Source organism: Heterocephalus glaber, unplaced genomic scaffold, assembly GCF_053883595.1.
Source record: "Heterocephalus glaber isolate CG9 unplaced genomic scaffold, H.glaber_assembly_v1.0 deba00001504, whole genome shotgun sequence".
Taxonomy (NCBI): Eukaryota; Metazoa; Chordata; class Mammalia; order Rodentia; family Bathyergidae; genus Heterocephalus; species Heterocephalus glaber.
The window spans coordinates 18,666,626-18,679,448 of NW_028258324.1; the positions used below are offsets into that span (position 1 = coordinate 18,666,626).

Consider the following 12,823-nt stretch of genomic DNA (forward strand, 5'->3'; position numbering starts at 1 on the left):
TATTTAGAAATGTTTCCCATATTTATTAATAGGATGGAAGAGCAAAGAAAATATAATGCTCTTTAAGAGTAAAAATAAGGAACTGATTTTTTTTTTCTTTTGGTACCGGGGATCGAATTCAGGTCCTTGCGCTTGCACAGCAGGTGATGAAACCACTGAGCTAAATCCCCGGCCCAGGAACTGATTTTTAAGGATCAGATCTAAATGACAGATTCTAGTAGAGGATAAAGAAACCAAAACAATTTTTAGATGCTTATAGAAAAGAAGAAATGAAAATGGAATGAGGTAACCCAAAATCAAAAGAAGGAAAATGAGAAACAAGGAATATCAGTTTTACCTTTACAGGTAAAAAAATGAAAGGACATCTAAAAAAATGGACACCTTTGATTTTTTCTTTTCCTTGTAGTTCTTGGCTTCTTCAGCTGCGATACCTGCTGCTTCATTGAGATACTTGTTACCAACTTTGCTTTCAAACCACTTTAGGTCCACAAAAACTTCACTGAAGTGCTCCCGATCAAACTGTACAAAAACCATTAAACTCACTTAAAAATGACTTAAATATACCTGGAAGAATACAAATCAAACTTCTACTAGTGATTATTTCTGCAGCGTAGGAGATTGCAGACTATTACTTTTTTATATACACAAGGATCTCATTTTTTACTCAGAAAATTAAATATAAAAAACAAATAAAAAATATAATTCATTTAGGTAAAGGTATACCGAATAAGTAGGCAGAATAAAATTGGGAACCCTTTTTTCTTCTGGCATTATTTAATTGGTTACTGACCATTTGTATTGACCTGAGAAAAGTAAAACAAAAACTTATGGTTACTTACATCAGATAGTTTCACAAGGTATTTTTCAAATCGAGGTAAATTGAGATGTCCACTTTCATTAATATAACCTACAAGGAGCAAAACCCAAATTTTTACTAAAAGCTGATAATATTTTTCCTAAACAAGTCACCAAATTCTTTCCACAAATTTTTGAGTGTCAACATTGTACTAATCAAGAAAAAACTTAGTGTTAGGCTATATATAAACTAGCCCTAGTTTCTAAAAGCCTTATATTACTATAATACACAATATGTACATTCTGAAGCAAAATATAAGAAATTCCAGGTTTACATAATAATCTCACATTTCCAACAATATTTGGTAAAAATTAAACGATATTCTAGAATCTATCCAGATCATTCAATTTAATATGTAAACTTAAGAAAAACACTAATGTCCTGATACTCTGTTGTCTGTTTTATGCAGTCTCACTATTGCTTATCAATTTTCTATTTTAATTGAATTCCTTTGTTCATACTAAAAAATATGATACATATCCATTAACAACTGAATTTCTACACTGAACATATGAAAGGAGTTAAGTGTAATCAAATTCTGCTGGCTTTCTTTAGGGAATTAAAGATAAAGACTAGTTAAATATCAATAAGTGAGGGTACTTAACTTTAGTCACTTACTTTTCTTGGGAATCATTGAAAATGACATCAGTGTTTGGCACTTTAGCCTGAAAGAACCCCCCACTATTCACCTACTTTAGTTGTGCCTGTAATAATCTAATAAAGTGACATATTTAGGGTAAGTCAGTACTAAATTTAAGTGGCCTCAAATACATATTAAAGTTTTCTTACCTCCAAGTTCGGGCAGGATGGTAATATATGTTCCATAAAGAAGAGGCAGCGCATCATGATTAATATGTAAATGAGGTAGATGAGGGATAAAATCATTGCCAACAAGAAATCCCATCAAAATCCAATCATCTATAATTCTTTCAATATCATATTTAAATGTAATATTTTCCTGTGGCAAAATGGAGAAACAGTAAAATCCTGTGGAAATTTCTGAATACAAAATCTTGGTCCACGGCCATATTAGTACTTACTTTTAATACTGAAAACTCGTAGTCAATATACTCTCTCATTAATGACAAATGTAGGAGGTGAAATGTGGTTTCTTCTGGTGCACACACCCTGTAATTAATCAGATGATCAAAAGGGAGTGAATTATATTTTTAAGGTCATTAGGAGATAATTAAGTTGTGTAATTGAGGCATGTACTTTATATAAAGTTACAGCATAATATAAAGGTAAAATGCAATTATAATAGATGAAACATGGTAAATTCAAAAGAATTGGTTTATATTATACTTTTGAGGCGAGGACTCTCAGAATTCAGAAGCCCTAAATAAAATATAATAAATGTAAGAAACCAGTGGGATCTATGTAAGGCTGGCCTTTTAGCAGAAGCACACAGATGAGTGAGTACATTATCTTTATATTTATTGGAATATAGTCCAGGGCCACAGTAGTGATGCAATATTACTTGTTCCTCTTATCTGGACTGGTATAGGGTTCTATATTCCTGATTATTGATCTGTACTCAAAGTTTAACTATAAGTAAAATATGAGAAGACAAAAGCATATTGAACAGATTATATACATTCACAAACAAGATTTATCCCAAGAAATGTAATTCAACATAAGTAAATTAATCAATGTAATATATTACAATAAAAGAATGAAGGGAAAAAAAATATCACATGGTAATTTTGTAGAAAAAGCATCTAACAATATTCAACACCTGCCTGTGATAAAAATATCTGGCAAGGCCAGGCGTGGTGGTGCATGCCTGTAATTTCAGCACTCGGGAGGCTGAGGCATGAAGATTGTTTCGAGTGTGAGGCCAGCCTGGACTATAGTGAGAAACTATGGTTAAAGTTATGGTTAATTTATTTAATATGATAAAATCCAAAGTTTATATTCAACAGTGAAAGTTTTTCTTCTGAGATCAGGAAAGTGACAAGGATGCCTACTTCATCAAAGCTCTTCAAAACACTACTGCTAGGAGGGCACAGTGGTGCGTGCATACCTGCAACCCCAGCTACTCTTGATTCTGAGCTTTGCAACACAGTGAGAAGGCAGAATCTCAAAAAACCAACAAAAAAGGTAGGGATGGAGTGAGACTGTAACTCAGCTACACAGCAATTGCCTAGCATAGCCCTAGTTTTGATCCCTAGCACTGCAAAAAAGTAAAACCAAAACAAAAATCCCACAGCTATTCAACACTATTCTGAAAGTCCTAGCAGAGTAATTAGGCAGAAAAAAGAAAAGAAACTGAAAAGGAAGAAGTAAAACTCTATCTATTTACAGATGGCATGACTCATTGTATAGAAATTTTATAGAATCCAAAAAAAATTCTAAGGGCTAAAGAAGTAATTCAGCCTATCTTAGGGTACATGATCAATACTCAAAAATCAGTTGTATTTCCGTACACCATCAAAGAACAGTCTAAAAAGAAATTATTTTATTTCATTTTATTATTATTATTATTTTTTGTACCGGAGATCGAACTCGGGACCTTGCACTTGCGAGGCAAGCGGCGGAACCACTGAGCTAAATCCCCGGCCCCTAAAAAGAAATAAATGATTTTATTTTTAACTGAAAACTACAAAATGTTATAGCAAGAAAAGGAGATGCCATAATGGAAAGACATCTGGTGTTCATGGATTGGAATACTTATGATCAAGATGCCCAATGGGATCTACAAATTCAAGGTAATTCCTATCAAAATCCCAATGATATTTTTCACAAAAACAGAGAAATCTATCCTAAAAATCATATGCAATTTCTTTTCTTTTTTCGGTATCGGGGATTGAACTCAGGACCTTGTGCTTTTGAGGCAGGTGCGTTGCCACTGAGCTAAATCCCCGGACTCGTAATTTCAAAAGATTCCAAAGAGACAAAACAATCTTGGGAGAAAAAAGGGAGGTCTCATTCTTCCTGATTTCAACACAGTACGAAGCTACACTGTTGAATCAAAACACTGTTACTGGCATGAAGATGGGCTATAGATTAGTGATGGTAAACCTTTTAGAGTTTTCAATGATACAAACAGCTTGCTGTGGCATGTGTGCCATAAGTTTGCCACCACTACTACAGATCAATGGAACAGAATACTGAGTGTAAGAAATAAAACCTTGTATATATGATCAAATGATTTTCAACTAAGGTACCAAGACGTTCAACAGGAAGTTTGTTTTTTTTTTCTTTTTGAGATAGGGTCTCACTATGTAGTTCAGCTTGGCCTTGAACTCACTGGGTAGTTCAGTTCAGGCTGGCCTCAAACTTATGGTGATCCTTCTGGCTCCTGGAGTACTGGGATTACAGGCATGTGCCACCATGCTTGGTTAATAGGAAAAGTCTTTTCAACAAATAGTACTAGGCAAATCAAATATCCACATGCAAAAGAATGGAGTTGGACTCTTACCTTATACCACATACAAAAGTTAACTCAAAATGGAGCAAAGGGGCCGGGGATTTAGCTCAGTGGTTTCACCGCCTGCTGTGCAAGCGCAAGGACCCGAGTTCGATCCCCGGTACCAAAAAACAAAACAAAATGGAGCAAAGACCTAAATATAAAAATTAAAACTATAAAACATAGGGCTTGGGATATAGCTCAATGGTAGAGTGCTTGCCTAGCTTGTGAAACCCTCTGGGTTTGATCCAGATGTTGCAAACAAAAGCAAAGTAAAACAAAACAAAACAACCAAAACTTTCCCAAGAATAAAAACGAAAACTCTTAGAATAAAACATAGGAGACACTAGCTTTACAACAATGGATTTAGCAAAGATTTCTTGGATATTATACTAAAAATGCAGACAGCTGGAATATATCAAAATCAACAACTTTTGTGTATTAAAGGACGCTATCTACAGAGTGAAAAGACCCTCAGTGAATTGAGAGAAAATATTTGCAGACTATGTATCTGCTAGGAGGCTTTTTTTTTTTAAGTACTGGCAAAATTTATTCAAAAAGTAAAAGTGAAGAGTGGAGGAGAAACTTGCTCTTCAGAGTGAGCTTGGGCTAAGTAAAAGGAGAAAAAAGCAAGATAAAAGGAGACCCTGAAGAAAGCAGGGCCTGCTACTGTAAGGAAAGTCATGATAGCCAAAGGGCTTAATTTCTGTTCTTTGGCTCAACTTGTACACTGTATGATTTACCTCTGTGTTTTTTTGCCACCAAATCGAACTTCTTCTCTTAAAAGAGAAAAATGTGCCTCGTGACTTGTTAATCCAAGCATGATCTGTGGAAAAATGATTATGAAATGTTTCTTTTCTCCCACTGCTTACTGTATCAGATTCACAAAAGCTATCAGAAATATTTCTACACAGAATAATTAGTACATTAAACATATAAATACAAAAATATGACCCATTTGTAGAATATGAATGAGATAAAGTGAATGTAATTTTCTAGGAAAAACATGTTTAACTTTGAATGCCATGACCTTTATAACTGCCATTTTGTCCCTTCTTACCCCTCTTCTCTATAATTTCCCAAACTTTCTTAATTAACCCCCCCCCCAAAAAGTCCCCTTCCATGACTTCAGAAGAATACTTGCAGCAGTAGGGTTAGTCATATTTATAAAATATGGAGACCAGTTGATCATAAAGATGGCAAAAACCAAAACCAAAAACCCTTATTTTCCCAACTGTTTTAGAACTTTGGTAAGGGCAAAAGTAGCAATAATTATTATGTCTTCTATATTTGTTGTCATAGCCAGTAAGATTCCTGTATAAAATTAAATCTCTTAGATATTTACTTATAATGGCATAATCTTACATAACAATAAATATTATACCTACCAAGTCAGCATCTAGACCATAAAGACAGTGTCTGGTGTTTGGGTCATGATCTGGCTTTGCTTTTTCAGATCTGATAAATTCCATGATTTTATGTTCTCCTTCTCCGGGAGTCTAAATACAATGTTTTTAAAAAGTATGGTAATATGCTATGCTTCAAATAAATATGCTTTAAATAAATTTTTAAAAATTCTTCAAAATAAAAAAAGATGATAACCTCATGGCCTGAGAAGTAGATGGTAACTCCTTGCCATGACTTGTCTGTGGAAATTTTCACATTTACAAAATACTTCAGATGTTCATGTAACCTGGCCATGAATTCAGTCCCTATAAACAAAAAAGTTTTAAAAAGTGAATCTGAGAAAGACATAAAAACAATGAGTTCTCAATGACAACATAACAATTGGCTCTGACTATCCAGGAAGTAGGTAAGTATAGATAGTATCTTTGAAAAAAGGTCAAAAGTGCTCTTGCTTACTCTAAAAGCAAGAAATGTTGGACCATTCCCTAGCAAATATCCTGTTTCAAATACCATTAGTTATCCTAAATGAAGTCAGTGTCAACAAGGGAAAGTCAGGAATTTTACTGCTGTCTAACAATTGTGGTTCACATATTTTTACATACTATAAAGAGCAAAGTTTAGACTCTAATGAACCTCAATCTTCTTTTGCTGAACTCTGTAGTATTTTTGTAAGACATGCAGCTTCAATTAGACTGCCAATAATTATAATGACAACATTACTATTATTAATCTGAAAATTACTGATTTGAAAATTGAGTTTACAATGATTTTGTTTTAGGAAAATCACATATGATAATAGCCAAAGGCAACACAATCTTAAAACTATAATCGGAATAAAACTGGTTATTAAATTGAGTAATGTGTATCAAAGGCACAGAGCAAAAGAGAAAATTACTATTGCTAATAAAGAATTCATGAGAAAGTTATACTTCAAGATGTTTGTTCAAAGTAAAGGAATATAATGATGGTAGAAAAAGCTCCTTAAGAGTACAGAGTATGCTGCTGTTTATACAATTAAATTAACACGTTCTCCTGGCTTAAACCACTGGTGATATATGCATGGCTGTCCAATCAGGTAGCTTGTTATCACCAGTGGTACACGCATGACTGTCCCATCAGTCAGCTTGTACCACTGGTGGAAGAAGTGGGATAGTTATGCATGGGACAGTCATGCATGTACCACTGGTGATTCAAGCCACCTGGCAACAAGACATACAAATTGTGGCCCCGTCATGAACTTGTTAAATATATTACTGATATATGTACTATATTTATTTTCCTTAAAGTCACAGAAATCTTAACTACCTATGACAGGTGGATTAGGAGAATGGGTTTCTTCTCCTGAAACCACAAGTAAGCTATACAAAATCGGTAAATCACAACCTCACTGAGGCTGTTTCATACCAGTAAGTGGTAGGAGGCAAACTGAAAGATCTTGTAAGTTCTAGGTCTGCAATTCTATGTACTTGGAGAGTCCTGACCATATTTTTCAGATATTTTCAATATCTGAAAATCCTATACTGGGACTTCATGGGACACTTGTAACTAATGTGGCCAAACTAGCAGGACCTAAAGTCTACTAAATAAAAATGCATTTGAAACAATAAATTTTCAAATTAATTTTAATTCTTTCAGAATTTTTTTTCTCAGTGAATTTACCTGGTGTAATACAGTTGGAATCAAACCTGGCCTCTGTAGGAAGAGTTTCCCCCTTTTCAATTGCCTTTTTAATTTTGTCTTCTGCCTCCTTGGCTGACCTTACAGGTAAAGAAAATAAAACAAAACAAAAAAACCTTAATCTTTCTGAAAAAAAAAAAAGTAATTACCTTTCCATAAACTGCTATTTAGATCTTTTAATTAAATATTAATTCATCAATATTTAAGTTTTGAAATAATGTAACTGATAAAAAGACTCAGATTTCTTTGTTTTTATAAAAGAACTGAATTTTTCATATAAGGACTAGAGGAACTTGGATATCAAGACAGTAAAAAACACCCAAAACATTGTAAGCACTTTCAAAATAATTCGTATCACAAATAGACGTCAAATTTAAGCCAGAAACAAAAATCAAAACCCCTGTAAAGCTTTATACATTATATGTATATTATTTAATGATCTCTATCATTTTATGATCTTAAATATCTCAATGATCTCTAAGAATATTATATAAAACACAATTATAAAATTATATATTTTTGTATTTCCTCCTTCTTGACTGGTAAAATATAACATTATGAGTAGGAGATATTTCCATTTTTAGGGGAATTTAAACAGAAAATAAACATGACCAGAAGATATGTTGTTACGTTGTCTTTAAATGTTTTACCTAAAACGCCTCCCACGCTGTTGATTCATTTTTGCTCGAGGAGCTACACCATCAACAGCCATAAAGAACACTTTCCTAGGTTTAATAATGCGAAACAACACCTCCAAGTAGTGAAAAATGTCAGTAAAGATTTTGTCATCTGAAATTCTAAAGTGGACATCATCATCATTAGGATGAGAGCACTGATGTATAATTCCATTCATATCCAGGTACAAGTTGTCAAATTCAGGAATCTAAAAAACAAAGACATAAGCTCAAGATCATTAATCATAACCATGGATTAGCTTCTGTAGAAAGTGATTATTCAATGATAAAAAACAAAATGTTAGTCATTCTGATTATTTAAAAAAATGGAGTGAACAAACAATTGAATGAAGATAATAAACAAAAAATGCAAAATGGGTAATATGAAGACATATTATGTTTAGTTACATAATGCTCCAGTAGCTTGATCAAATTTACTGTCAGGAAATGATCTACTTATACAAAATAAGGTACTTCAGAAAAACACCAAATAAAGTGCTTGGTTCATTTGGCACTCAAAACATTAGTTTCCTCCCTTTCTACTACTAGGTATTAACTTAAAGCCTCAGTTCCCTCTATAAATGCATAACACAATGCCCATTTATATCAAAAGGTTGAGCGTAAGTGTTCATTATAAGGTTTTAAAAATGGTTTAAAGCCTTATTGTATATTTGGTTTCATTACCCAAAGAGTCACCTGATTTGATTACATTATTTTTGTTACATTTTCTTAAAATCTTAGGTTATGCCAGGCTGGTGATTTAGCTCAGTGGTTCTGCTGCCTGCCTAGCAAGCACAAGGTCCCAAGTTCAATCCTGAGTACAAAAAAAAAAATCTTAAGATTATGCCAAGAAATTTAGGGAATGTTAAATGCTGTATGTGAAATTTGGATTAATTTCTAAACTTCAACTAGCAGGCATCTACTATTATAAAAAGACCTCAATAGGGGCCAGGGATTTATCTCAGTGGTGCTGCCGCCTGCCTTGCAAGTGCAAGGTTCGGAGTTCGATCCCCAGTACCAAAAAACCCCCAAAAAACCTTAATGGCTCTGGGTCTTGTTTACTTTTTTATATTTAAATGTTTGTAAGCAAGTAAGGGGAACACTATCAAAACAAATACACAAAGAGAGAACTGAAATGGATGCAATTAAATGTTACATTATACAGTGTAATCAAAGAATTTTAGAGTAGAGTCTGCTTCACATGTTGAAGAAAATTACTAGCTGGGCATGGTATAGAACGTGTCTGTAATCCCAGCACTTGGGAGGCTGAGGGAGAAAGATTACAAGTTTAAGTCCAGGCTGGACTACATAGAAAGAACCTGTCTCAAAAAAAAAAAAAAAAGTAATTTGACTTTTCAATAATAAAAGCATAATGGCCAATCCTTATATAAACATAGTGAAAACTACTTCTGAAACAGAAATTCAAGTTTTAAAACTATACAAGTAACAATACAAAGGGTGATAAAAAAATACAGTTATTGTCTAAGTTAAAAAATTTTATTACAGTAAAAGATACATTGTTAAGAATGATGGGATAAGTGTATTCTAAGTAAAGGGGAATATTTTGGGCATTTTGAGGGGTATTAGTTGCAGTGTATCTTGCAATAATTTTTTTAAACTAAAACATTAACCATATTGTTTGATCATCCCTTGTTGATCAAACTGTTACGAACATTTCTTCAAATAAAAATATTACAGTGTGTCCTCCTCTACCTTATTCACTGGATCTGGTGCTGTGAGACTTCTGGCTCTCCCCCAAACTCAGAATGACCATGAAAGGTAAATGTTTTGAATCAATTCATGATGTGGAAGCCACACAATTATCTTTTTTTTTTTTTTTGGTACCGGAGATCGAACTCGGGTCCTTGAGCTTTCGAGGCAGGCGGTGGAACCACTGAGCTAAATCCCGGGCCCCAAGCACAATTATCAACACTCATGAAGGAGGACTCCAGAACTGCTTCACAAACTGGCAAGAAAGTATGTCTGAAGTGAGGGACAGTACTTTAAGGGAGGATTTATGGTAATGAGTCTTTTACTAGAATAGTTTAAATTTAAAAACTAGCTTTCTTATGGAGATTTCTCAAAAAACTAAAACTAGAAATTGCATTTGACCCAGCTATTCCCCTTCTGGGTATCTTCCTGAAATAAAGACATCATATTACAATGATACATACATACCCTTGTTTCTGGCAGCACAATTCATAATAGCTAAATCTTGGAAGATGTCCATCAACAGATGAATGAATAAAGAAAATGTAGTATTTATTCATAATGGAGTACTACTCTGCCATGAAAAAGATAAACTTGCCAGGGATTTAGCTCAGTGGTTCCCCAGCCCGCCTTGCAAGTGCAAGGTCTTGATCCCTGGTACCAAAAAAAAAAAAAAAAAAAAAAAAAAAAAAAAAACTTAAGAAGAAAGATAAACTTGATTCATTTTTAGGAAAATCGATGCACCTTGAGACCATAATGTTAATGTTAATGAAATAAGTCAGACACACAAGCTTGAATATGGTATGGTTTCTCTTATTTGAGAAACCCAAATTATAATAAAGAGCAAAATAAAGGATAGATAATAGAAAGCAGGGAGATAGATTTTTTTTGGGGGGGGGGTACCGGGGATTCAACTCAGGTCCTTGCGCTTGTGCAGCAGGCGGCGAAACCACTGAGCTAAATCCCTGGCCCAAGAGATAGATCTTTTTTGAAATGAGAAGATGCTCAAGAGATGGAGGGAGGAGGGAAAAAGAGGAGGAAGGAGAGGGGTAGGGATGAAAAATAAATTAAGATGTGTTATGTATATTACCAACTCCACACAAGGAACATAAACATTATGTACTGCAAACACGTACTAATGAAATAAAACCAAAAAGATTTCATTAGTTTTCAATCATATCTTGTACATTTTTCTATTTTTGAAAAAATGGCATGCCTTTTAGTTGTGAGGGTGAAAACTTTTAACCTTTCATGGCTGCTATCAAGAAATCAACCAACAACAAATGCTGGCAGGGCTGTGGGGAGAAAGGAACACTTTTCCACTGTTGGTGGGAGTGCAGACTGGTGCAACCACTATGGAGATTCCTCAAAGAACTAGGATTAGATGCTCCATTTGACTCAGCTATTCTCCTGCTGGGTATCTTCCCAAAAGAATGAAGATCATCATACCACAGCAATATATGTGCACCCATGTTTATAGTGGCACAGTTTGTAATAGCTAAATCTTAGAAACAGCCCAAATGCCCATCAGCTGGTAACTGGATAAAGAAGCTGTGTGGGGTTTTTTCCCCCCGGTACTGGGGATTGAACTCAGGACCTTGCACTTGCCAGGCTGGCATGGTGCCACTGAGCTACATCCCCATCTCTGGGATGTAGTTTTTTTAAAAAAATGGAGTACTACTCAGCCATAAAGAATGATAAACTAGAGACATTTACAGCTAAATGGATACACATTTGAGGACATACCCAAATGAAATAAATAGGACACAGATGTGTAAATACAGAGTAATTTCTCTGCTGTGAGAAATTGAAAGTGTAAATGAGGACCAAAATGTATAATAGATAATGTAAAATAGGAAGAAAAGGTCCAAAAGGGAAGGGGAAGTAAGGGGGGTGAGGAAAGAAGGGAAGGAAAAAATACGAGAAAAGGAAAAAACAGAAACAAAAGTTTTTGTAACTAGGGAGGGTGGAGAGGAAGGAAGGGGGCAAAAACAAGAACCAAGATATATCATGTACAGGTACAAATTCCCAATGATGAATGTGATCATAATGTATACCTAAAATGTACCAATAAACTTCATGGAAAAAAACCCCACTTTTGGCCTTTGAATCAGTGAACACTGCAAAAACATTTATAAAATAATCACTTATACAGTATTGTACTAATCATCGTGCAAAACATTTTAAATGTTCTGAGTAACAGCCTCAACTGAAATGACAGTTGCGATCATGAGATTTTTAAAGATTCAAGATTTACATTCAAGATTTACAGTTTGTTTTAAGAAATCCAAAAACCTCAATGAAAATCTTGAAGTATTTTTGGAGGCAGTACTTTATGAAAAGATTCCTAAATTTCTCTAGAACAGTGATGGCGAACTTTTTAGAGGTTTCAATGATACAAATTGCCCATTGCAGCATGCATGCCATAGGTTCGCCACCACTGCTCTAGGAGAATATGCAATAATAGCCAAGAAGAATAATGGAGAAAACATGCCCTTCAAGAATTAAAAATAATAAAAGTTTGAAGCAAACAGCCCAAGAGTATACGAATATTTATTATGTAAGAAACATTTCAAATCAGACAAAGAAAGGGATGGGGTACCTACCTATTTAGAAAACAAACTGCATGTGACCTTATAACAAAATTCCAGAAGAGCCAGGCACAGTGGTATATACTCAAGTAGTTTCAGCTACTTACGAAGCTGAGGTAGGAGGATCACTTGAGCCCAGGAGATGAAGGCTATGGCCAGGGCAATACAGCGAGATCCCATCTCAAACAACAACACAACTGAGAAGGATTAAAAATTTTAAAGTAAGAGGGGCTGGGGATTTAGCTCAGTGGTTCTGGCACCTGCCTTGAAAGTGCAAGGTCCTGAGTTCTATCCCTGGTACCAAAAAAAAAAAAAAAAAAAAAAAAAAAATATATATATATATATATATATATATATGGGGGGGGAGGGCGTGGTACTGCATACCTATAATCCCAGCACTCAGGAGACTGAGGCAAGAGGATTACTACAAGTTCAAGGACAGTCTGTGTTATATTTTGAGTTCATGGTCCAAGCTAGACTACAGAGCAAGACTCTT

At 34.5% G+C, this 12,823-nt stretch overlaps 1 protein-coding gene across 3 annotated transcripts in view; it reads right to left on the reverse strand.

Moving 5' to 3' along the window:
- Positions 1–12,823, reverse strand: part of Xrn1 (5'-3' exoribonuclease 1) — a 111,000-nt gene that overhangs the window by 84,313 nt on the left and 13,864 nt on the right. For all 3 annotated transcript variants that reach the window (XM_004834376.4, XM_021252656.2, XM_087186281.1), the window contains exons 2-10: positions 8,003–8,235; positions 7,335–7,432; positions 5,871–5,980; positions 5,657–5,767; positions 5,012–5,094; positions 1,897–1,984; positions 1,646–1,814; positions 840–907; positions 382–519 (exon numbers count right to left, since the gene is read on the reverse strand). In XM_004834376.4, coding sequence (XP_004834433.1) covers positions 382–519; positions 840–907; positions 1,646–1,814; positions 1,897–1,984; positions 5,012–5,094; positions 5,657–5,767; positions 5,871–5,980; positions 7,335–7,432; positions 8,003–8,235 — 1,098 coding nt within the window. The remainder of the gene's footprint in view (positions 1–381; positions 520–839; positions 908–1,645; positions 1,815–1,896; positions 1,985–5,011; positions 5,095–5,656; positions 5,768–5,870; positions 5,981–7,334; positions 7,433–8,002; positions 8,236–12,823) is intronic.